Here is a 22661-nt window from a genome sequence, read left to right as displayed (position 1 = left end):
ATTGATGTTCAATCAAATAATTTGTAGGGTCTGCAGCAGGAAATCCTGTGGGGGAGCAGGAAAGCCTTGGTGAGACCATACTTAGAGTATTGTGTACACGTTTGGTCTCTTTACCTAAGGAAGTATGTTCTGGCTATGGGGGTAGTGCAACAAAGGTTTGTCAGACTAATTTCTGGGTTGACAGGACAGATATATGAAGAAAGACTGAATTGGTTAAGAATATATTCACTGGAATTTAGAACAATGAGGAGAGGCTCTTATTGAAACCTATAAATTCTCACAGGGTGAGACAGGATAAATTCAAGGAAGATGCTCCTGATGATCAGGGAGTCCAACAATAAGGCAGGTGAAGATAAAACATGAGGGTTAGCTGGCTAGTAATATAAAAGAAGATTGCAAGAGTATTTTTAGACATATAAAAGTTAAAAGAGAGGCAAGGGTGGACACTGGACTGCAGGAAAATGAATCCATTTTGAGTAATGGGGAACGAAGAAGTGGCAGAGAAACTGAATTGGTACTTTGCATCAGCAATCGCAATGGAAGACATCAATAGCATTTCTGACCTTTAAGAGAATCATAAGGTGAGTGTAGTGGCCATTGCTAAGGAGAAGGTGCTGAGGAAGCTGAAAGATCTGAAGTGGATAAATCACCGGGACCGGATGGACTACACTCAAGAGTTCTGAAGGAGATAGCTGAGGAGATTGTGGAAGCGTTGGTGGTGATCTTTCAAGAAACACTAGAGTCAGGGAGGGTACCAGAGAACTGGAAAGTAGCTAATGTAACACTCCTTTTTTTGAAAGCAGGGAGGCAGAAGATGAGAAATTCTATACTGCTTAGTCTGACTGCTGTGGTTGGTAATATTTTAGAGTCCATTATTTATGATGAGGTTGTGGAGTACTTGGAAGTGCATGGTAAAATAGGGCTGAGTCAACATGGCTTCATCAAAGGGAGATCATACCTGACAAACCGGCCTCAATTAATGAGCAAATTAGACAAAGGAGAGCTAATGGATGTGATCTATTTGGATTTCCAGAAAACATTTACGAAGGTGCTGCACAGAAGGGTGCTGTATAAGATAATAGCCCATGGTGTTAGGGGCTAGGTACTGGTATGGATGAAGAATTGGCTGACTAGCAGAAAGCAGAGAGCGGGTTTAAAGAGGTTTGTCTCAAGATAGCAGCCAATTACTAATGAAGCTCCACAGAGATCAGTCTTGGGACCACAGTTATTCAGATAATACATTAACGACCTGGATGAAAGAACTAAGTGCATTATCACTAGGTTTGCAGGTGATATCAAGATAAGTGAAGGGGTGGGGTAGTGTTGCGGAGACAGGAAGGCTGCAGAATGACTTGCACAGTCTAACAGAGTGGGCAAAGAAATGACAACTGGAATACAGAATCCTGTTTCTTATTTCTTCCCACATCCTTTGATCATAGAATGATAGGATCTCCACAGTTCAGAAAGAAGCCATTTGATTAATCGAGTCTGTAATGACTCTCCGGAGAGCACCCAACTAGACCCAGAACCATCCCCACCCCAAGTTGCGTGGGGTTTTTGCCATAGCTAACCCCCCAACCTACACATCCCTCCACATTATGGGGCATTTATTTTAACATACCAATCAATCTAACTTGTACATCTTTGGACTGGGTCCCTTTAGTCCTAAGAACAATATTTTGCCCCTTTTTGAAAATGTTCAATATTTTGGCCTCACTTGCTTTTTGTGGCAGAGAATTCCACAGGCTCACCACTCTCTGGGTGAAGACAATTGGTCTACCTCATTTCATTACATTGTGAGCCCCATTCCAGACTCCCTGGTCACAGAGAGCATCCTTCCCACATATACCCTCTATGAGATACCTAATTCATTCATAAGCTCACAAGCACCTGGCGGAAACCCAGGCAGACACACAGAAAATGTGCAAACTCCACATAGATGGTTGCCCAAGGGTAATCAAACTCAGGCCCAGCGCTGTGAAGCAGCAGTGCTAACCACTGAGCTGCCATGCTGCCTATTGTATTCCAGATAACAAGGTGTGGAGCTGGATGAACACAGCAGACCAAGCAGCATCTTAGGAGCAGGAAAGTTGACGTTTTGGGCCTAGACCCTTCATCAGGCAACTGTCTATGTGGAGTTTGTACATTCTCTGTGTGGGTTTCCTCCAGGTTCTTGCGATCTTATGAATGAATTAGGTATCTCATAGAGGGTAAATGTGGAAAGCATGTTCTCTGTGACTGGGGAGTCTGGAATTGGGGCTCACAATGTAAGGAGATGAGGTAGACCAATTGTCTTCACCCAGAGATAATGGGAACTGCAGATGCTGGAGAATCCAAGACAACAAAGTGTGGAGCTGGATGAACACAGCAGGCCAAGCAGCATCTCAGGAGCACAAAAGCTGACGTTTCGGGCCTAGACCCTTCATCAGAAAAGCTGTCGTCACCCAGAGAGTGGTGAGCCTGTGAAATTCTCGGCCACAAAAAGCAAGTGAGGCCCCAAAATATTGAATTTTTTTTCAAAAAGGGGCAAAATATTGTTCTTAGGGCTAAAGGGACCCAGTCGAAAAATGTGCAAGTTAGATTGATTGGCATGTTAAAATAAATGCCCCATAATGTAGGGGAAATGTAGGTCCGGGGGTTAGCTATGGTAAAAACCCCACTCAACTCGGGGGACGGAGTGGGGACTGGGAATGGGTCTAGGTGGGATGCTCTTTTAGAGTCATTACAGATTCGATTAATCGAATGGCTTCACTGTGGAGACACTATCATTCTACGATCAAAGGATATGGGAAGAAAAAAGAAACAGGATTCTGAGTTGGACGATCAGTCATAATCAAATCTGAGTGGCAGAAAAATCGCGAAGGACTGAATGGTGTACAACCTGCTCCTATTTGCAACCAGATTTTAATCACTAGCTGCGCGAATGCGATGACAGTTTCAGAATTATGGTCACAGCAAACGCTGGCAGTTTCTCGTCATCGTAAGCGCCAAATTCTTCCTACATCTTATTGCGACTCCACAGTTAGAGTGTAATCTGCTGAGTATTTGCACGATTTCTATTTTAATGCTGTGAAATCCAAATGCTTAAAAATAATTTTGTAAATTATTTTCCTTATTAACTGTAATACACTGCCAGCTGGCTGTAACTAAAATGGAGGTAAGAAGAACCCGATGAAATTCTCTGGCACTGTTATTCATCTTTGTAAAACCTTTCTAACTGGGCGGGGGGGGGTAGTGGAAGGAACTTATTCAGCACTTCAGGGTGTTCCCATCAGGCAGATTTCCTTTCAAACAATCATTAATCAGACTCTACATAAATTCTTCCCTCGATAATCCTCACAAACTAATCAACCCAACTCGACCCATTAAAATGTTTTGCAATGATACCATCCGCTTTCCCCAACCTCAAAACGCACACACTCTCACTCAGTTCCTTCCACTTCCGCATGGGGATTTCACAGGCCTGTCATGTGCCGCATGCGCAGAGTACCTCCGATGTTGCAATCGCAAAGTAGCGTTGTCGCATCACGTGACGGTGCCCAGCTGGCCTGAAAATGGAAAGTGGCTGCAGCAGCCGAGCGGTGCAGAGAGCAATGGGAGACATCAGTGAGTATTAAGAGTTTTGGAATCAGGGTAACGCAACCAATTATTCTGGTTACTGGCTGACATTGTCTGCGTGGATGTCTCGACTCGTGTTGCAGTGGCCTTGTTTCATTTCTAACTAGTGCTGTTTGCCCTGCCTTGTCATAATAACAGCTTGCTCTTTGTAGTGAATAACAATTGCAGCTTGCATTTATGTATCTACCATTCTCTTCACAACAGCATAAGACCAAAAACGCTCATTGTGACTGTGATTGGAAGGAGATATCAGGGTAGGCGATTAAGCCCTTGGGCCAATCTGTTTTTTAAGCAACAAAAACAGAAGTTGCTGGGAAGGTTCAGCAGGTCAGCATCTATACAGGGGAAGCAGCGTTATCCTTTCGGGCCCAGTGACCCTGGTACGGAAACTCAAGCTGTTTTCCAAGCTACTGACTCCATCCTTGCTAGTGGCAGCTGCCTGAGATTAAACCAGGCTGGTTGCATCTCAGATGTCACATTTGATCATGCATTTCTGATCTCCTATTCATTGTGCCCTAAGACCGTGTTTCCACCTCTGTACCACTGCACAACTTTGTACTTCAGTACATCTGAAACCATTATTTGTGACTTAGTTATCTCTAGACATGACTATTCTGGCACATTCCTAGCTGTCCCTCTTGCATTTTATCCTCTGGATCTTAGGTCATCTAAAACTCTGAACATAGAACATTACAGAACAGTACAGGCCCTTCGGCCCTCGATGTTGTGCCGACCTGTCATACCGATCTCAAGCCCATCTAACCTACACTATTCCATGTACGTCCATATGCTTGTCCAATGACGACTTAAATGTACCTAAAGTTGGCGAATCTACTACCGTTGCAGGCAAAGCGTTCCATTCCCTTCCTACTCTCTGAGTAAAGAAACTACCCCTGACATCTGTCCTATATCTTTCACCCCTCAATTTAAAGCTATGCCCCCTCATGCAAGCTGTCACCATCCTAGGATAAAGGCTCTCCCTATCCACCCTATCTAACCCTCTGATTATTTTATATGTTTCAATTAAGTCACCTCTCAACCTTCTTCTCTCTAATGAAAACAGCTTCAAGTCCCTCAGCCTTTCCTTGTAAGACCTTCCCTCCATACCAGGCAACATCCTAGTAAATCTCCTCTGCACCCTTTCCAAAGCTTCCACATCCTTCTTACAATGCGGTGACCAGAACTCTACACAATACTCCAAGTGCAGCTGCACCAGAGTTTTGTACAGCTTCACAATAACCTCTTGGTTCCGGAACTCGATCCCTCTATTAATAAAAGCTAAAACACTGTATGCCTTCTTAACAGCCCTGTCACCCTGGGTCGCAACTTTCAAGGATCTGTTGTCATGGACACCGAGATCTCTCTGCTCATCTACACTGCTAAGAATCTTACCATTAGCCCTGTACTTTGCCTTCCGGTTACTCCTACCAAAGTGCATCACCTCACACTTGTCTGCATTAAACTCCGTTTGCCACCTCTCAGCCCAGATCTACAGCTTATCTATGTCTCTCTGCAACCTACAGCATCCTTCGTCACTATTCACAACTCCAGCGACCTTCGTGTCGTCTGCAAATTTACTAACCCATCCTTCTACGCCCTCATCCAGGTCATTTGTAAAAATGACAAACAGCAGTGGACCCAACACCGACCCTTGTGGTACACCACTAGTAACTGGTCTCCAGGATGAACATTTCCCATCAACTACCACCCTCTCTTCTTTCAGCAAGCCAATTTCTGACCAAACTGCTATATCTCCCACAATCCCATTCCTCCGCATTTTGTACAATAGCCTATTGTGGGGAACCTTATCGAACACCTTGCTGTAATCTATATACACCACATCAACCGGTTTACTCTCATCTACCTGTTTGGTCACCTTCTCAAAGAACTCAATAAGGTTTGTGAGGCACGACCTTCCCTTCACAAAACCGTGCTGACTATCCCTAATCAATTTATTCTTTTCTAGATGATTATAAATCCTATCCCTTATAACCTTTTCCAACACTTTACCAACAACTGAGGTAAGGCTCGCTGGTCTATAATTACCAGAGTTGTCTCTACTCCCCTTCTTGAACAGGGGAACCACATTTGCTATCCTCCAGCCATCTGGCACTATTCCTGTAGACAATGACGAGTTAAAGATCAATGCCAAAGGCTCGTCAATCTCCTCCCTGGCTTCCCAGAGGATCCGAGGATAAATCCCATCTGGCCCAGGGGACTTATCTATCTTCACCTTCTGAAGGATTTCTAATACCTCTTCTGTGTGAACCTCAATCCCACCTAGTCTAGTAGCCTGTATCTCAGTATTCTCCTCGACAACATTGTCGTTTTCTAGAGTGAATACTGTTGAAAAATATTCATTTAGCTTCTGTCTTAACTTGCAGTAAGCCCAGGTTCCCTCATCACTCCTGTGCCCACTGACCTGAGGTGGCTCCAGGTCAAGCAACACCCTGATTTTAAAAATTTTCAAAATTGTTTTTGGGTGGCTGTATTCTCCTTGTGTCTATAATGTCTTCCTCACAACCCTCCAGATATATTGATTGCTGTGTCCCTGGTCTTGCACATCTGTTGTTTTTTTTTCTGCACCATAGTTGTGGATGTGTCTTCAGTTGTTTGGGCTGTAATCCCTGGAATACACTTTGTATGCCTCTCTGCCTTGTTTTCCTCCTCCATATTATTCTTACCTCTCTGACAAAAGAAGTAATCTGACCTGATATCCCCTCAATGTGGAGGTGCCTGTGTTGGACTGGTTTGGACAAGGTCAAAAATCACACGACTCCAGGATATAGTCCAACAGGTTTCTCTGAACACACTAGCTTTCAGAGCATTGCCCTTTCCTCAGGTGTGCTGATGTACTTTTGTGTCATACTAGTTTTATAATACTCCTACAAAGTACCTTGGCATGCTTCATTTTGCTGCTATTTGAATATAGGTTGTTATTGGTCAAAGAGGAGGAACGAAAAGGAGGCATTTTGGGAAAGAAGATCAATGGTTTCCAGGCAGTGGAAGGATGGAAATCGGGTGAACAACAGAGGTCGGAGTTGGTGGATTGCAGAGTTCCTGAATGTTTGAAGGACTGGGCAAGGTTATTGGATGGGGTGTGTGGATAGTGGGGGAGGCAGTGCCAGTAATATTTTCAAATGCAAAAAGAGAAAACTTGAAATGTAAGGTGGTTGTGAATCTCCGAACACTTTTAATCAATAATGATGAGTAATGGATGACTGAGACTCAGTGCAGCTTGGGCTGAGGATAGCAATGTTTCTTATGGAGATAAAATTCTGATTTATTTTTATCCACTTTGGACGATTGACACTCCAGGGCAATGCCGAGGGAAGGCTGAACTGTTGCAGGTGCTGTCTTTCAGCTAAGAATTATACAGCACGAAACAGACCCTTTGGTTCAACACATCTGTGATCTAGTCCCATTTGGCCCATATTCCTCTAAACTTTCCCATTCATGTACCCATCCAATGCCCTTTAAATGTTGTCATTGTACCTGACTCCATCACCTCCCCTGAATTGTTAATAAATGGTGTCATGCATCTAAGAAGTGATTCTTTCCATTCGCCAACATGTACTACAGACATAATGGGAACTGTAGATGCTGGAGAATCCGAGATAACAAAGTGTGGAGCTGGATGAACACAGCAGGCCAAGCAGCATCTCAGGAGCACAAAAGCTGACGTTTCGGGCCTATTGGGACTGTGACAGCCAGAATTGTTTGCTGTTCTCTGCAGCTTTTGCCTTGCATAAAATCAAACTATTTAATCTCAATTAGTGATGTACAAAAGTGCATAATGATCAGAATTTTTAAAAGATTGATTGCAACCCTGAGGTATCCTCACAAGCAAATCTGAAAGATCCCATGGCCGTTCTTTAGAAGATTTGGGACTCTCCACCACAAACAGCTGTTGCTGCTAGGTGAGTTAATTTTAAATCTGAGTTAGATTTGTTTTTATTTAAAGCAAAGGTATTAAGGGGGATATGGAACAAATGGAGTTAGACCACAGATCAGCCTTAAATTCGTTGAATGACAGAACAGGCTCAAAAGGCTGACTGATCTACTCCCCCAATCCCAATAACAGGGGATTAATCCTGGATGCCCTAACTGATGTGTATCCTTTCGACTAATCAGCCAGTCTTTTACAGCCTCATGATGTCCAAAAGCCCTTTATGTCAATTAAGTACTTTGAAGTGTAGCCACCCTTGTAACATAGGGAAACATGGCAGCTATTTTATGTACAGGATCCCTCCCTACAATCTACTGTTAGATAATGACCAAATAATCAATTTTCATAATATTAGGACTTACATATTGTAGAGCAAAATTTGTATCAAATTTTGCAGTCCGATTTTTATGCATAATAAATGCTTTACTGTATATACCATCAAATGGTTCTACTGTAGAATCATTCTGAATGCTACAATCCTCAGATGTTTCAGTGAATCATTTTACTCCAGCAAACACACAATGAGTTAGTGAGCATTAAAAATTAACTCAGTGCTGTTTTTGAGAGTTTGCACACAAATTGGCTTTCTAGTCTCTTATTCGGATGGGATGTGAGCTTGATGGCATCAGTGTCCACTTAGAGGTGTCTTTGGATGATGCCATCAAAGAGCAGTGTGTGGATGAGAAGTAGGAAGAGAGGAGAAGAGGTGGCTTGGAGGAAGATCAGACTTACTGGCACAGGAATGAACGGGGAAGCAATTGTAGGTATTCTGAACTTTTGACAGAAGAATGGAACCAGATGAGTGTGCTTCTCCACCTACACCACCGCCTCAACAGGACAACCAAAGACGGGTGATTTTAGGTGGATGGTGTGGGCAACTATCTTAGAGTGGAGGCGAACTAAGGGAGATGTGGAAGTGAGAGGTTACCATGTTGACAGCTGCAGAAGATGTGCTTTGTAACTTATGCCCCTGTAGTTTACATCCTTTGTTGTCATTCTGTCGTGTATTTTTGTCATTTTCAAAAAAAAACGCAAAAATTGTCTTACCAGATGCTAGGAATCTGCTGCAGACAAATTAGCACAGTGTAGATTAACATTTCCCTCTTTCCTTCAGGAAGGTAGTGTACAGCAGTTCGCACTGAAAGGACAAGATGCTTTTGGTAATGTGCACTTTGATGTACCAGCAAGCTTGGAATGGAGTCAAAACAGATCAGGGAAGCCCCAGGGCTAGCCTAGCCTGCGACAAGCTAGCTTTTCCTGCAGCAACAAGGCTCAGTTTAGAAAGATTAACTATCCCCTTCTCTTAGTGATACCCAGCGTGCAAAGTGTGTGTGCACAGAAATCTGCAGGATAAAATCAGGCCAAGATGACACTACCAAATCAAATGGCTTGGTGATGTACACTGTGCAAGGTTACATTGTTCATTTGAGTGATCATGCTTGTGAAATCGAGCCTCAGTAAAAGTCAGTGGAAGAAAAGTTGTTTGTTATAATTTATTCTCATTCAGACTGCTTTAAGAAATGGAGAATTTGGGATAGATTTGTGGTTATGCTATTGGACCTGAACTAATAACCCAGAGAAGGTGAATGGAAATGTCGCCATTGCAGTGAGAAAATTTGAATTCCCATCAAATTAAATAAAATCCAAAGAGAACTTAACAGGGGAAAAAAAAGACAGCTTTCTTTTTAAGGAAGGTAATTTAGCGTCATCACAAGCCGATTATGATGTTGCTGTCAGATGTTGTTATCTAATTCTTCACTGCCCAGCTTAATATCCTGCTGGGTCCTCAGAGACACAGCAGATTTCACTTGAGCTGGAGCATGGATCAGTGAGGAAATTGGACAAGACCTGAATTGGATTTCAAATCCATGCCAAAACTTAATGCTGAGCTTAAGCCAGAAGGTGCCCCCTTGGGAATTGTGTCCTCATATTATTTTGAAGACACGAAAGGAGAGATTCCCTGGTGCCTCAGCTCATGATCAGCTCATTATTGCTGTGTATGAAACAGGCTGTGCAAGTTGACAGTCTCATGTCCATCATTGAACAAAGAACCAACTTGTAAGGATGTAATTAATGCCTTTTACAATCTCATGTCCAGAAGCAATTTGTTAATTAAGTTTTTTTTTGGAAGTGTAACCACTGTCGTAACATAGGGAAGCATGGAGTTTATGCACTGCAGGATCTCTTCCCGCAATCTACTATTAGACGATGACCAGGTAATCCATTTTAATGATATTGGGGCTCGGTTAATGTAGAGGAAACTTTGTTTCAATTTTTGCAATCTATGATTTTTATGCATAGTAAGCGTTTTGCTGTATATGCCCTCAAATGGTTCTACTGCAGTCTCTGACAGTTGTGTGCCCTCACTACTGCCTGGAAGAGGAGTCTGGTGGTGCAGTAGGAGTGTCCTTACTTCTCAACCTCACCCCTTGCTCAGGTTAAATCACCATGAGTCTCCTTTGTCTGAGAGAGTAGCCCTTTGGTCTTGTGGATGACGCCTTTCCCTTACCTCTGGATCAAGAAGCACAGGTTCAGACCTAGTTTACTCCAGATATGTATAATAACAGTTCTGAACAGGGTGATTAGGAAAATATCCAAAATGTGGAAGAATACAGTACTACATTGAAAGTTGGTGTAGGTAATGTGCCCAAGTAAGTGCCATGGGACTTGAACTTGAGATAACAAACTGTAGAGCTGGATGAACACAGTGGGCCAAGCAGCATCCGAGGAGCAGGAAGACTAACATTTCTGAAGAAGGGCCTAGGCTGGAAACGTCAGCCTTCCTGCTCCTGTGATGCTGCTTAGCCCGCTGTGTCCATTCAGCTTTACACCTTGTTATCTCAGATTCTCCAGCATCTGCAATTCCTACTACCTCCGGGTCAAAGAGGGAAGTTCAAGTCCCAGAGACAAGAGAGATATCGCAAACAAAAAGCAACATCTGGAGGCTAAGTTGAAGTATTCTGAAGTCGCAGAGGGTGTTTTACAGATGCAAGACTTTCTTCACTAAAAACTGGCACCTGGAAGCCTATAACATACCAAATTAACTTCTTGATGGGAGGGAAGGAAATTGATTTAGTGGCAGGGAAAGATGTGAACCAAATCTAGATAAGCCTTTGACTTGTGAACATCCTTGGGCAGAAAAGAACAAAATAGAGGCATGCTGGTTAAAATTTCTGCTTTTGGTATAAGCTGGCCTGAACAACAATTTGTTCTGCTTTTATGCTGTAGATAAATGTAAATAAATAAGGGTGTATATAATCTTTACTGATAGTGGCCTGGTGTTGACCAAGGGGAGATTGATAACTCTCAAAGATTTAGATTAATGAAGTCAATGGACTTGTATAGAGATGGTAGAAATTCAAGTGATTAAACTTTTTATGCCAATTCAATCTCTCAGTAGAAATATGCAAAATTGTTCCTTTAGCAAGTAAGTGAATTCACTCCAGTAGTTTATACTAAATGTGTGCACTATAATGATTCACTGATTAGCATGAATGCAAGCCAGTTGCTGACAGCATTCAAGCTTGGCTCACATGCGTTCACTGTCCTTGACACATTTTCACTTTCTATCATTAAGTTTCACTTTCAGATTTGTGCAATAGCTTTCAGCTTTTATTGTGTCTGTGTATATCTGTTTCATCAGGCCTCGCTAACTCTTCACTGTATGTCCATTTCTTTCTTTCTAATTTTCTCTATCCCCTCTTGGTGTCTTCCTGCCCCACCCCAGTCTGTCCTCACTATGGATATTTTTACCACTTCTCCTTTGCACCAGAGGGCAGAGGAGTGGATTGCACTTTCAGGAGATGATTGTTGCTTTGGCAGAAGTGAGTACTCCCTAACCCAAACTCCTGCCATAAGGCATTGCGGGGAGCCAGGAGTCAATATGAACCTGATATGGGAAAGACTAATGGTAAAATCATTTTGATCGACAGTTCCTACTAAGGCTTTAAAGGTGGATCCTTTTGTGGATTCCCAAAGTGAAGTGTTGTAGTGGTAGTGATTGATTAGAATGAATGGATACATCAAGTGTGGGCATTTCCCCAATGGTGAGGGGCATTGGAGGGTGATGGTGTGGTTGACCACTTCACAAGCTGCAGTGTGGTGAAGAGAAAAGGTAATCCATCACTATCGCAGAATATAATTCAGGCTGAGCTCTTCTTGTGCACATTTGTAGATTCACTCTCCTCTATTTCTTCTTCATTGTGTCTCTGCCTGTGTCTGTCAAGATTTCTTGTTTTCGTTCCCTCGGCTATAACTTTCACTTTCACCCTTTGTATGTTCACTGTCACTTTCGTTCCCTTACTCTTTCAGTTTCTCTTTCTCTCGCTCTCGCTGTCATGCTGTATTTCTACTTGTCCCATCTTTTCCACTTTCTAATCTCTTTTTCCATCCCTTTCTCTCACTGAATTGCTGTACCTTTTCATTTATTTTGTCATCCCTCTCCCTTGCCATCACCAGCTGGTTTTCTTTTAGGGCATAGGTTTAAGGTGAGAAGGGAAAGATTTTTAAAAGGGCTGTGAGGGGCAACCTTTTCTCAGAGATTGGTGCATGTACGGAACAAGTCGCCAGTTGTAGAGGCAGGTACAATTACAACAATAAAAGACATTGAGATAGGTAAGTGGGCAGGAAAGGTTTATGAGCAAATGGGACTAGTTCAGTTAAAGGAAACTTAGTCAGCGTAGACAAGTTGGGCTGACGTTCTGTTTGAGCTGTATGACTCAAGAAAGCCAGCTTATTGTTTTGTTGTTATTGATTTGATTGGACGGGCAGATGACAGTGACACCAGCCATCTCACTCTATGTATGGTGCCAGAACTAATTCTGATTACTTCCCTTTTCTTTAACTTGTACTGTAATTCCTGTAATTCCCTTTTACAAAGCCTCCATTCTAATCCTTTGTGTGTCTCTTGCTTGTACCAACAAGAACCGTGCACAATCTTTGGGTAGGCAGCAGTGTCCATGTATGTACTGGTAATCTCACTGGACCAGTGATCTCTCTAACAGACTGGAGACATGGGCTTTGAATCCTAGTACAGCAGATAGTCAAATTTGAATTCAGTTTAAAACTCTGGAATTGTGACCTAGCCGATGCTGATTATATAACTGTTGATTGTTGCAAATACCCAGCTGAATCACTAGGGAGAGAAATCTGCTGACCTTGCCTGGCCTACATACTACACCGGTGTGGTTAACTGTTAGTTGTTCCCTGAAATGGCCTAGCAAGCCACTCAGTTCCAGGGCAGTGATAGTTGGGCAACAAATGTTGGCTCAGCCAGGGATTTCTGATCCTATAAATGTTGTTTTTTTAAATACAGTTCAAGAACTGAGATAGCAAGAACTGCCAATGCTGCAGTCAGAGATAAGTGTGGAACTGGAGGAGCACAGCAGGCCAGGCAGCATGAGAGGAGCAGGGAAGCTGACATTTTGGTTTGGGACCCTTCTTCAGAAAATTTTCCTGGACTTCAGCTTTCCTGTTCCTCTGAAGCTGCTTGGCCTGCTGTCTTCGTCCAGCTGCACATTTCATTAGCACAGTGCAAGAACTGTTTCTTTCCATCTGTGTGCAGATCTCTCTGATGTGAGTCTCTCTGATGAAGGATCCAGGCCCGAAACGTCAGCTTTTGTGCTCCTGAGATGCTGCTTGGCCTGCTGTGTTCATCCAGCCTCACATTTTATTATCTTGGATTCTCCAGCATCTGCAGTTCCCATTATCTCTAATACTCTGGGGTTATAGAACATAGAACATAGAACATAGAACATAGAACATAGAACAGTACAGAACAGGCCCTTCAGCCCACAATGTTGTGCCGACCATTGATCTCATGTATGCACCCTCAAATTTCTGTGACCATATACATGTCCAGCAGTCTCTTAAATGACCCCAATGACCTTGCTTCCACAACTGCTGCTGGCAACGCATTCCATGCTCTCACAACTCTCTGCGTAAAGAACCTGCCTCTGACATACCCTCTATACTTTCCCAGCTTAAAACTATGACCCCTCGTGCTAGCCATTTCTGCCCTGGGAAATAGTCTCTGGCTATCAACTCTATCTATGCCTCTCATTATCTTGTATACCTCAATTAGGTCCCCTCTCCTCCTCCTTTTCTCCAATGAAAAGAGACCGAGCTCAGTCAACCTCTCTTCATAAGATAAGCCCTCCAGTCCAGGCAGCATCCTGGTAAACCTCCTCTGAACCCTCTCCAAAGCATCCACATCTTTCCTATAATAGGGCGCCCAGAACTGGATGCAGTATTCCAAGTGCGGTCTAACCAAAGTTTTATAGAGCTGCAACAAGATCTCACGACTCTTAAACTCAATCCCCCTGTTAATGAAAGCCAAAACACCATATGCTTTCTTAACAACCCTGTCCACTTGGGTGGCCATTTTAAGGGATCTATGTATCTGCACACCAAGATCTCTCTGTTCCTCCACGCTGCCAAGAATCCTATCCTTAATCCTGTACTCAGCTTTCAAATTCGACCTTCCAAAATGCATCGCCTCGCATTTATCCAGATTGAACTCCATCTGCCACCTCTCAGCCCATCTCTGCATCCTGTCAATGTCCCGCTGCAGCCTACAACAGCCCTCTACACTGTCAACGACACCTCCGACCTTTGTGTCGTCTGCAAACTTGCTGACCCATCCTTTAATCCCCTCATCCTATGGGTTCAAATCCCACAAAACGGCTGAACTTAAATTTAATGAATAAGGCTCCAATTGAAAACTAGAACCAGTATGTAACTGCCTGTGTTGTTAAAAACCCATCTGGTTCGTTAATATCCATAAGGGAAGGAAGCCTGCCAGCTTTAACCGGTTTAGACTGTGTGACATTGATTTAGCACTGCCTTTTGCAATGGCCCAGAAAACTACCTGTTCAAGGGCAATTAGGGATAGTCAACAAATAACACTTTGCTGGCATATTCCAGGAAAGAATTGAAGGATTATACTTTTTATATGCTGCCTTTATGTCTTGGCACAGTTTTTTTTTACTTTTCAATTCCCTTCAGTTTGCACCTTTTTTCTAAACTGCTTTGTGTTTTCTCTCTCTGTCTGCCAGTTTCTCCTTCTCATAAGCACATGCAATGCACACAATCTCTCAAACATGTCCACCCGTACACACATGCCTGCACGTGCACTCTTTCCCAGACTGTGTTTGTCAACGGTCCTCTCGGCATGGCATTTGGTTTATGATACAAAGTCCTTACGTAAGATAAAGGATGAACTGGCAATAGTACATTAGGGAGGATACCAAAATGTGAGAAAGGAAGTAATGAGGTGAGGTACCTTTGGAAGTGAGCATCTGGAAAAGACCGCGTAGGTTGGAGGATGGTACGTTTTAGAGATATACTTGTAAGCTAGAACAAGAATTTTGAAACTGGTGAATTACAGTAGGGAGTTGCATGTAGTCGTGAGGATAGTGTGGGTAGGGTAGGATGTGGAAGTCGACTTATAAACTTTAGCAGCACCCTGTGCCCCAAGTACCCGTACAGTATTCTGGTAAGTTCAAATATTGGTTGAAGTTCAGGATGGTGGCCAAGAAGTCAAGTCTTTGGACTGTCAGATGTGGGGTACATCCCAAATTGGGAATCAGGCTTGTGGGACCTTTCAATATATTCATTTAGATAGTAAGTAGAGTTGGATTGGTATCAATAATTGTATTTGGAGGGTGTTTCTCTGCTCCTCATCAGTCAAACTTGATTGGTTTTTTTTGAAGAAGTAACAAAGTGGATTGAGGAGGACAGAGCTGTGGACATGATCTACATGGACTTCAGTGAGATGTTCGACAAGCAAGGTTAGATCATATGGAGCACGGGGAACTAGCTCAAAGGTAGAAGACAGTGGTGATGGAGACTGGATGCTTTGACCAGTGGTGTGCCTCAAGGTTCGGTGCTGGGTCTACTGCTTTTCGTCATTATATAAATTATGTCTATAAAAAGATAGGAGCTGTGGTTAATAAGTTTGCAGATGACACCAAAATTAGAGGTGTAGTGGACAGCGAAGAAGAAGGTTACTTCAGTGTGTAGTATGATCTCGAACAGTTGGCCCAATGGGCTGAGGTATAGCAGATGAAGTTTGATTTAGGTAAACGTGAGGTGCTGCATTTTCAAAAGGCATAGTGGGGCAGGACTCAAAAGGTCATGGGGAGTGTTGCTGAACAAAGACCTCTGAGTACAGGTTCATAGTTACTTGAAGTGGAATCGCAGGTAGACAGGATAGTGAAGAAGGCATTTGATGTGCTTGCCTTTCTTGGACAATGCATTAAGTATAGGAATGGGAGGTGATGGTGCAGCTGTACAGGACATTGGCCAGGTGACTTTTGGAATACTGCATGCAATTCTGGTCAACCTGCTATAGGAAGGATGTTGAAAGTTTCACAAGGGTTTGAACTATAGGGAGAGGCTGAATAGCCTAGGGCTATATTTGCTGGGGTGTTGGAGGCTGAGGGGTGACATTAGAGGTTTATAAAATCATGAGGGGCATGGATAGGGTAAATAGGCAAGGCCTTTTCCCCAAGGTAGGGGCAGTCAAAAACTACAAGGCATAGGTTTAAGGTGAGAGGGGATAGATTTGAAAAGGACCTAAGGAACAACATTTTCATGCTGAAGGTGATGTGTGAATGGAATAAGCTGCCAGCGGAAGTAGTACCGGCTGGTACAATTACAGCATTAGTAAAAGGCCTCTGGATGGGTATATAAACAGGATGGATTTGGATGATAATGAACTAAATGCTGACAAATGGGGCTACATTTATATAGGCAATCAAGTCAGCATGGACAAGTAGGACCGAAGGATCTGTTTCTGTGCTGTGCATCTCCGGGACTCTGACTGTATGAAGCCAAGTCCTCTCAGTGAAGTCATAAGATGTCTAAAGAGCAAACAGAGCAGTTAGGAAGCTTTTAATTAATCAGTTTATCTGGTTCAGCACTCGGACTAGATATTAGTTTTAATTTGTTGGAGTTAAGTAGTACGATAAAACATCTTGTACTGGAGAATGCTTCATTTGCACTTAAAACATTAACATTAATTAAATGTGAATTTCTCCAGATTAAGTTTCCAACCTTGGCTGGCCTGAAGTTCATGAAGCCAGCCAATTTTCATGTTTCACAAGCTAATCTTCCTGATATTCACACAGCTGATTATCATGAAATTTTTTAAAGTTGTGGAGTTATACAGCATGGAAACAGATCCTGAAGCCTGACTCATCCATGCTGATGAGGGTGGCCCATTTGCCAGCATTTGGCCCATATCCCTCTAAACCCGCCCTCTTCACATACCCATTCAGATACCTTTTCACTGTTGTAATTGTTCCCACCAGCACCCCTTCCTCTGGCAGCTTGTTCCATACACGCAACCCTCTGTGTAAGAAAAGTCACCCCTGAGGTGGTCCTCCTGGATGAAAATGTTCTTCAGCTTGGGTAGCAAAGTAAACTTTAAAATGGCTGTTTTAAAGTACTTTGGCTACTGAAGCAGATGTGGAGATGATGGATATGAGATGGGACTTTTTTCACTGGAGCGTAGAAGTTGAGGGGTGACCTTTTATAGAGGTTTGTAAAATCGTGAGGGCCGTGGATAAGATGACGAGCAAAGGACTTTTCCGTTGGGTGGGGTATTTCCAAACTAAGAGGCAAACTTTTCAGGTGAGATGAGAAAGATTGAAAAGGGACTATGTTTGGGGGAGTGGTTAATGATCCCACAGTGGGTGGTTAATATGTGGAATGATCTGGAAGATGCAGGTATAATTACAATTTAAAAGCATTTTGATAAGTACATGAAGAGGAAAAGTTTGGAAGGATATGGGCTAAACACAGGCAGGTGAGACTAGTTTAGTATGGAGAAACTCGGTTGACATGGACGAGTTGCACCAAAGGGTCTATTTGCAGACATTATGGCACTGACTCAAGAATCAAACATTCAATTGAATGTTAGATAATCGATTTTTGTATTCACTTTCATAGTGTTACCCTACAAGTTGTTCTTAATTTTGGATGACTAACGATGTAATGTTTTGCCTTGTAAATATCAAAAATAACAAGGTGTAGAGCTGGATGAACACAGCAGGCCAAGCAGCATCAGAGGAGCAGGAAGGCTGACGTTTCAGACCCTTCTTCAGAAAATGGAATTTTTGGGTCAAGGCCCAAAACGTCAGCCTTCCTGCTCCTCTGATGCAGTTTCCTGTGCTGTGTTCATCCAGCTGGACACCTTGTTGTCTATGTTTTTTGTTTTGGATTGCTGACTTAAAATTGGGAAAAGATATAGCTTTAAACCAACTGAATGTGCAAAATGTTATAGTTATTAAAATAGAAGAAAAAGTTACTGGAATTCATTGAATAAGCCCACCTTACAGACACCACGCACAACCATTCGAGCAGACATCTTGGCTGCATAGGTGTCTGTCCAGGGACAGTCTTTCCAAATAACAGACTTTGATAGATTTCTCAGCAGAGCCAATTTTGTGTGGTCAGATGTACGCAGTAATCCTTTCTTAACTAATCACTGGGCGAATGACTACAGCTTTGTGTTTGGATAGTATAGCAGAATCATCCAGCCTGTGAAGGAGAAACCATCTTGGTCTGTGTGTCCCTCCCTCACCCTCGCAGGGTCTTGCTGTCTGTCTGTAGTTGCTGGATTTAGGGGTTGCATTCTTGTAATTTGCAACTGTGTAAACAAACATTTAAGTGTGTGAAGTTTCAATTCTGTCCGTCTGGTTTTCTGAAATATAAGAGCTATGTTTTTTGAAAACATTATTTCATTTTGTTTCACTTCTAGGCTTTTGGGCTGACCACACACCTGTGCATGAAGCTGTCAAAGAAGGCAAGATCCTTAAGCTGAGGCAACTGATTGAAAATGGAGCTTGTGTGAATTTAGTTACCGTAGACTCCATAACCCCATTGCATGAGGCAAGTCTGCGGGGGCAAATCCAATGTGTACAGATGCTGCTTGCTGCAGGCGCACAGGTAAAATCATTAAAAGCCACTTGTTTGTGTTATTCCTCTCCATAGGCTGTTTCTGTTTTTAACAAGCATTAAGACTTTTCGTGTGGGACATCACCAAATGTAGAAAAGAGGATTCTGTCAATTCTAGCGTTAGAGCTGGGTGAGCTTTGAACACCTGTGGCTCATAAGGAGAGAAGAAAAGCCTCAACTCAGGATGGAAGGTTTTGCAACACAAAGGCCGGTTGGATTTGTTCGTTCCTACTTTTTATTTCTTTCCATTGTAGATATACAGATAAGTACACAGTCAATTCCTGCGATATCACTTTTGTGTACGCGTACTATGCTGCTTCAATTGCTGCCTGTTTGTTTCTCTCCACCAACTTATAAGCTTGCCCTATCCCTGTCTGATTGCAGTTAATGGCCCAGAGGCCAAAGCTGTAGGTGCAGTTTGGACTGGAACTGTGCACTGGGACCCTGCAGAATCTCTGCAGCAAACTCTGTAGGAGTCTCCCAGGAAATTGCAGGTCCGAGTGGGCAGATACCCCTGTGTCTGGCACCGTCTTGGGGCCAGTGGTTTGGGGTGGGGTGGTAGGAAAATGCCTTTTCAGAATCAGAAACTCTGGAGGGTTTTGAATCAGTTAAACTGAGGAAATGTTGGTGGATTAAAATTTACTTGAACTATTGGGTAACTATAAACCGGCATTCAGCTGTCCACTAACCCCGCCTCTGTCCAACCTGAGCCAACATGCATTCCGTCAGGAATTTCCACATTAACATGGAGAGCCTTCAGCAAGTTGGGCAAAGACATTATACCAACAACTCTTGCTCAAGAGCAAACGCAAAGCAGGGCCTGAGACAGAGATAGCAGGGTGATATGTTTTGGTGATGCACAGGGAAACTAGCTCTTGATTCTTACTTTACAACCTTCTGGACTCAATATTGAGTTCAACATCTTCAAACTGTGAACCAACTACCATTCCTTCCCTTTTTTTTCCTTTTTAGCTTGACTTGTTACATTCTCTGTCACTGTGTCCCCTCACCCCAGTGGGACTCTGTTCTTTCAAGATGGGCAGTTAGACACACTGTTGTTCTGCCATTCTCGCATTTCAATCACTTAATCTGAACAATCAACATCCTTTCTCCCCCCACCCCCACCCCCCCCCCCCCCGCCAACCCCAGCATGTCACCCTCACACTGTTGCATAAATGCTGTCCCCCTCCACACTTCACGTCAGCGCTGAAGAGTCATCTAAACTCAATGTTAGCTCGCTCCCTCTGCACTGATGCTGCCTGACACAATGTGATCTCCAGCATCTGCAATAATTTGCTCCGAGCTCTTGAATCTTGGTGTTTACGATCTCACTGGTATGTGAATGCTGCCTGACCAGAACTAATGTGTCAAATATGGGATTAAGTATTAACAAGGATAAGTAGGACAGTGAATGTGAACAAGACTGTTCTCATCAACATGTTTTGTTTTGCATTGGCTTCCACAGGGCTTTAATTTCAGCTGAGGGCTGGCACCCAGTACCGTGTGAAATAAGTCCCATGTACACAGAGTGAAACTGATCCTTGTTTGGCAGCTGTTGCAAAATAGTGGTTTAATGTGCCCCGTGACTTGCCACATTCCAGAATATTTTTAAAACTAGCTGCATTTCTCATGCAGGTTCAACGGGAGATGAAGCTTTGCAACGAGGAGCAGGAATTTTTTTCACCTGTCCTCTTGTAGGACTAATCAATTGCACAGAGCAGTTTTTGGTTCAAAATGGAGAAATTTATCAGAGAAAACACTTCGCAGATGTACCCAAGGTTTGGAAAGAATTTTGTGTAATTTGCCGAACCAGATGTTGATGTTTTATTTTGTTCAGTTCATAGGAAGTTTAAACTAACGCATCTTTATTTGTTTGAGGGAGGTGCTAGGAGTGGTAATGTCACTGGATTAGTAACCCAGAACCTCAGGGTAATATTAAATATTAAGTGTGTCTGGCAGCATCCATGCAGAGAGGGAGGAAGCTAATATTACGAGTTTAGATGATTCTTCAGAGCTGACATGAAGTGTTGGGAGGTGGCGGGAACAACATTTATGCAGTAGTGTGAGGGTGAAGTGCTGGGGGAGCAAGGATGGTGGGTTCAAATCCCACCATGGCAAAGGCTGATATTTGATTCCAATTTTTAAAATTCTGGATTAAAACATTTACTGATGTGTGTAATAAAAGTGGATGTGAACATGGGAAGTATGGTTAGTAAGTTTTGCAGATGACTCTAAAATTGGAGGTGTGGTGGTTAGCAAAGAAGGTCACCTCAGAATACAGAAGGATCGTGATTAAGTGGACCAATGGGCCAAGGAGTGGCAGATGGTGTTTAATTTAGATAAATGTGAGGTGCTGCATTTTGGTGAGGCAAATCAGGGCAGGGCTTGTACAGTTAATGGTAAGGTTGTGGGGAGTGTTACTGAACAAAGACCTTGGTGCGTGTTCATAGTTCCTTGAAGTGGAGTCGCAGGTAGACAGGATGGTGAAGAAGGCATTTGATATGCTGGCATTTATTGGTCACTGCATTGTGTATAGGAGTTGGGAGGTCATGTTGCAGCTGTACAGGACATTGGTTAGGCCACGATTACAATACCACAATCAATTCTAATCTCCCTGCTCTAGGAAGGATGTTGTGAAACTTGAAAGGGTTCAGAAAAGGTTTACAAGATGTTGCTAGGGTTTGAGCTACAGGGAGAAGCTGAATAGTCTGGGGCTACTTTCCCATGTAAGGTCCGAGGCCGTGGGGTGATGTTACAGAGGTTTATAAAATCATGAGGGGCATGGATGGGGCCTTTTCCCTGGGGTGGGGGAATCCAAAACCAGACAGCATAGGTTTAAGATCAGAAGGGAAAGACATGAGGGACTAGAGGAGCAACTTTTCACACAGAGGGTGGTGTGCTTATGGAACAAGTTGCCAGAGGAAGTGGCGGAGGCTGGTACAGTTACAACATTGAAAAGGCAACTGGATGGGTACATGAATAGGAAGGGTTTAGAGGGATATGGGCCAAATGCTGGCAAATGGGACTAGATTTATTGAAGATGTCTGGGTGGCATGGATGAGTTGGACCAAAGAGTCCATTTCTGTGCAGTGTGTCTCTGACTCTGTTAAAAAAAAAGTACAAGTTGCAGGCTGACATATTTAGTAATAATAATGAGTATCATTTGCATGCCAGCAAGATATGGGCCATTGAAATGTACATAATCTTGAAGACCCAGTTGACATGAATGTTTTCAACTTTATTAGTCAATAATTCAAATTGAGGTGCAGATTAATATTGTTGAGAAAAGAACATTGTCAAAGATTTCATTGTGCACAAATCGGTACATTTTGTAAAAATAAAACTTCAGGAGCACTGTGTACTGTGAGAGAGGAGAGTGCTGATTCATTGTCAAGTGGACTCTGGAAGAATTGGTTGATAGTAAGCCATTAGACTTTAAATTTCAAACCATGCTGGGTGAATCTGGTGGATTCATTGATTTGGTATTTTGTTTTCGTTTTAAACCTATTTGAGCAACCGATAAAGCTAATTTTAAGATCAGTCAGGCTCAAAAGGACTTGCTTGCAAGTACACAGACAAAGAGAAAACACACGCACTGTTCTACTCACCCTGTTCAGAGATGTCATTGTATGCTTCAGGAGCAGGTAGGACTTGAATCCAAGTTTCTTGGCCTAGGTTAGGGGTCCTCCAGCTGCACCATAGGATCCCTTCATCGATTTGCTAAATGACCTATTGCGGCTGTCACCTGTTCCAAGTTGAGGCAGGTGCTGTGTGTGTATTTTCTTTAGGGGCTGGTCTAGTGGTGCAGTGGCAATGTCCTTGTACCTGAATTGGGAAGCCCAGGTTCAAGTTCCACCCACTCCAGGGGTGTGTAATAGCATCCCTGAACAGATTGATTAGAAAAATGTGTATGTGTGTCCGTTCTTTGTCTTCTGTCTACTTACAAGCAAGTACTTTTGAGCCTGACTGATCTTAAATTGACAGTATAATTCCTTGCACACTCAGTAAATATTGTCTGATTAGTAAAATCACATTTAACACAAAACTCTTTACCAGTTCTGCAAGTGCGGGCTAATTGATTATGATCGGTACCTTGCTTGTGTGAAGAGCTGATGGAATGTGCTGTTTGATA

The 22661-nt window shown here is 43.0% G+C and overlaps 1 protein-coding gene across 1 annotated transcript in view; it reads left to right on the top strand.

Moving 5' to 3' along the window:
- The first annotated feature begins 3490 nt into the window (after positions 1 to 3490).
- LOC125463395 (ankyrin repeat and SOCS box protein 13-like) overlaps positions 3491 to 22661 on the top strand; it is a 31099-nt gene continuing 11928 nt past the window's right edge. Inside the window, exons 1-2 of the mRNA XM_059654479.1 lie at positions 3491 to 3606; positions 18333 to 18520. Of these exons, the coding sequence (XP_059510462.1) occupies positions 3555 to 3606; positions 18333 to 18520 (240 nt within the window). The 5' untranslated portion in view covers positions 3491 to 3554. The remainder of the gene's footprint in view (positions 3607 to 18332; positions 18521 to 22661) is intronic.

The sequence above is a fragment of the Stegostoma tigrinum genome, chromosome 25 (assembly GCF_030684315.1).
Source record: "Stegostoma tigrinum isolate sSteTig4 chromosome 25, sSteTig4.hap1, whole genome shotgun sequence".
Lineage (NCBI taxonomy): Eukaryota > Metazoa > Chordata > Chondrichthyes > Orectolobiformes > Stegostomatidae > Stegostoma > Stegostoma tigrinum.
This window is presented reverse-complemented; position numbering and strand designations above follow the sequence as displayed.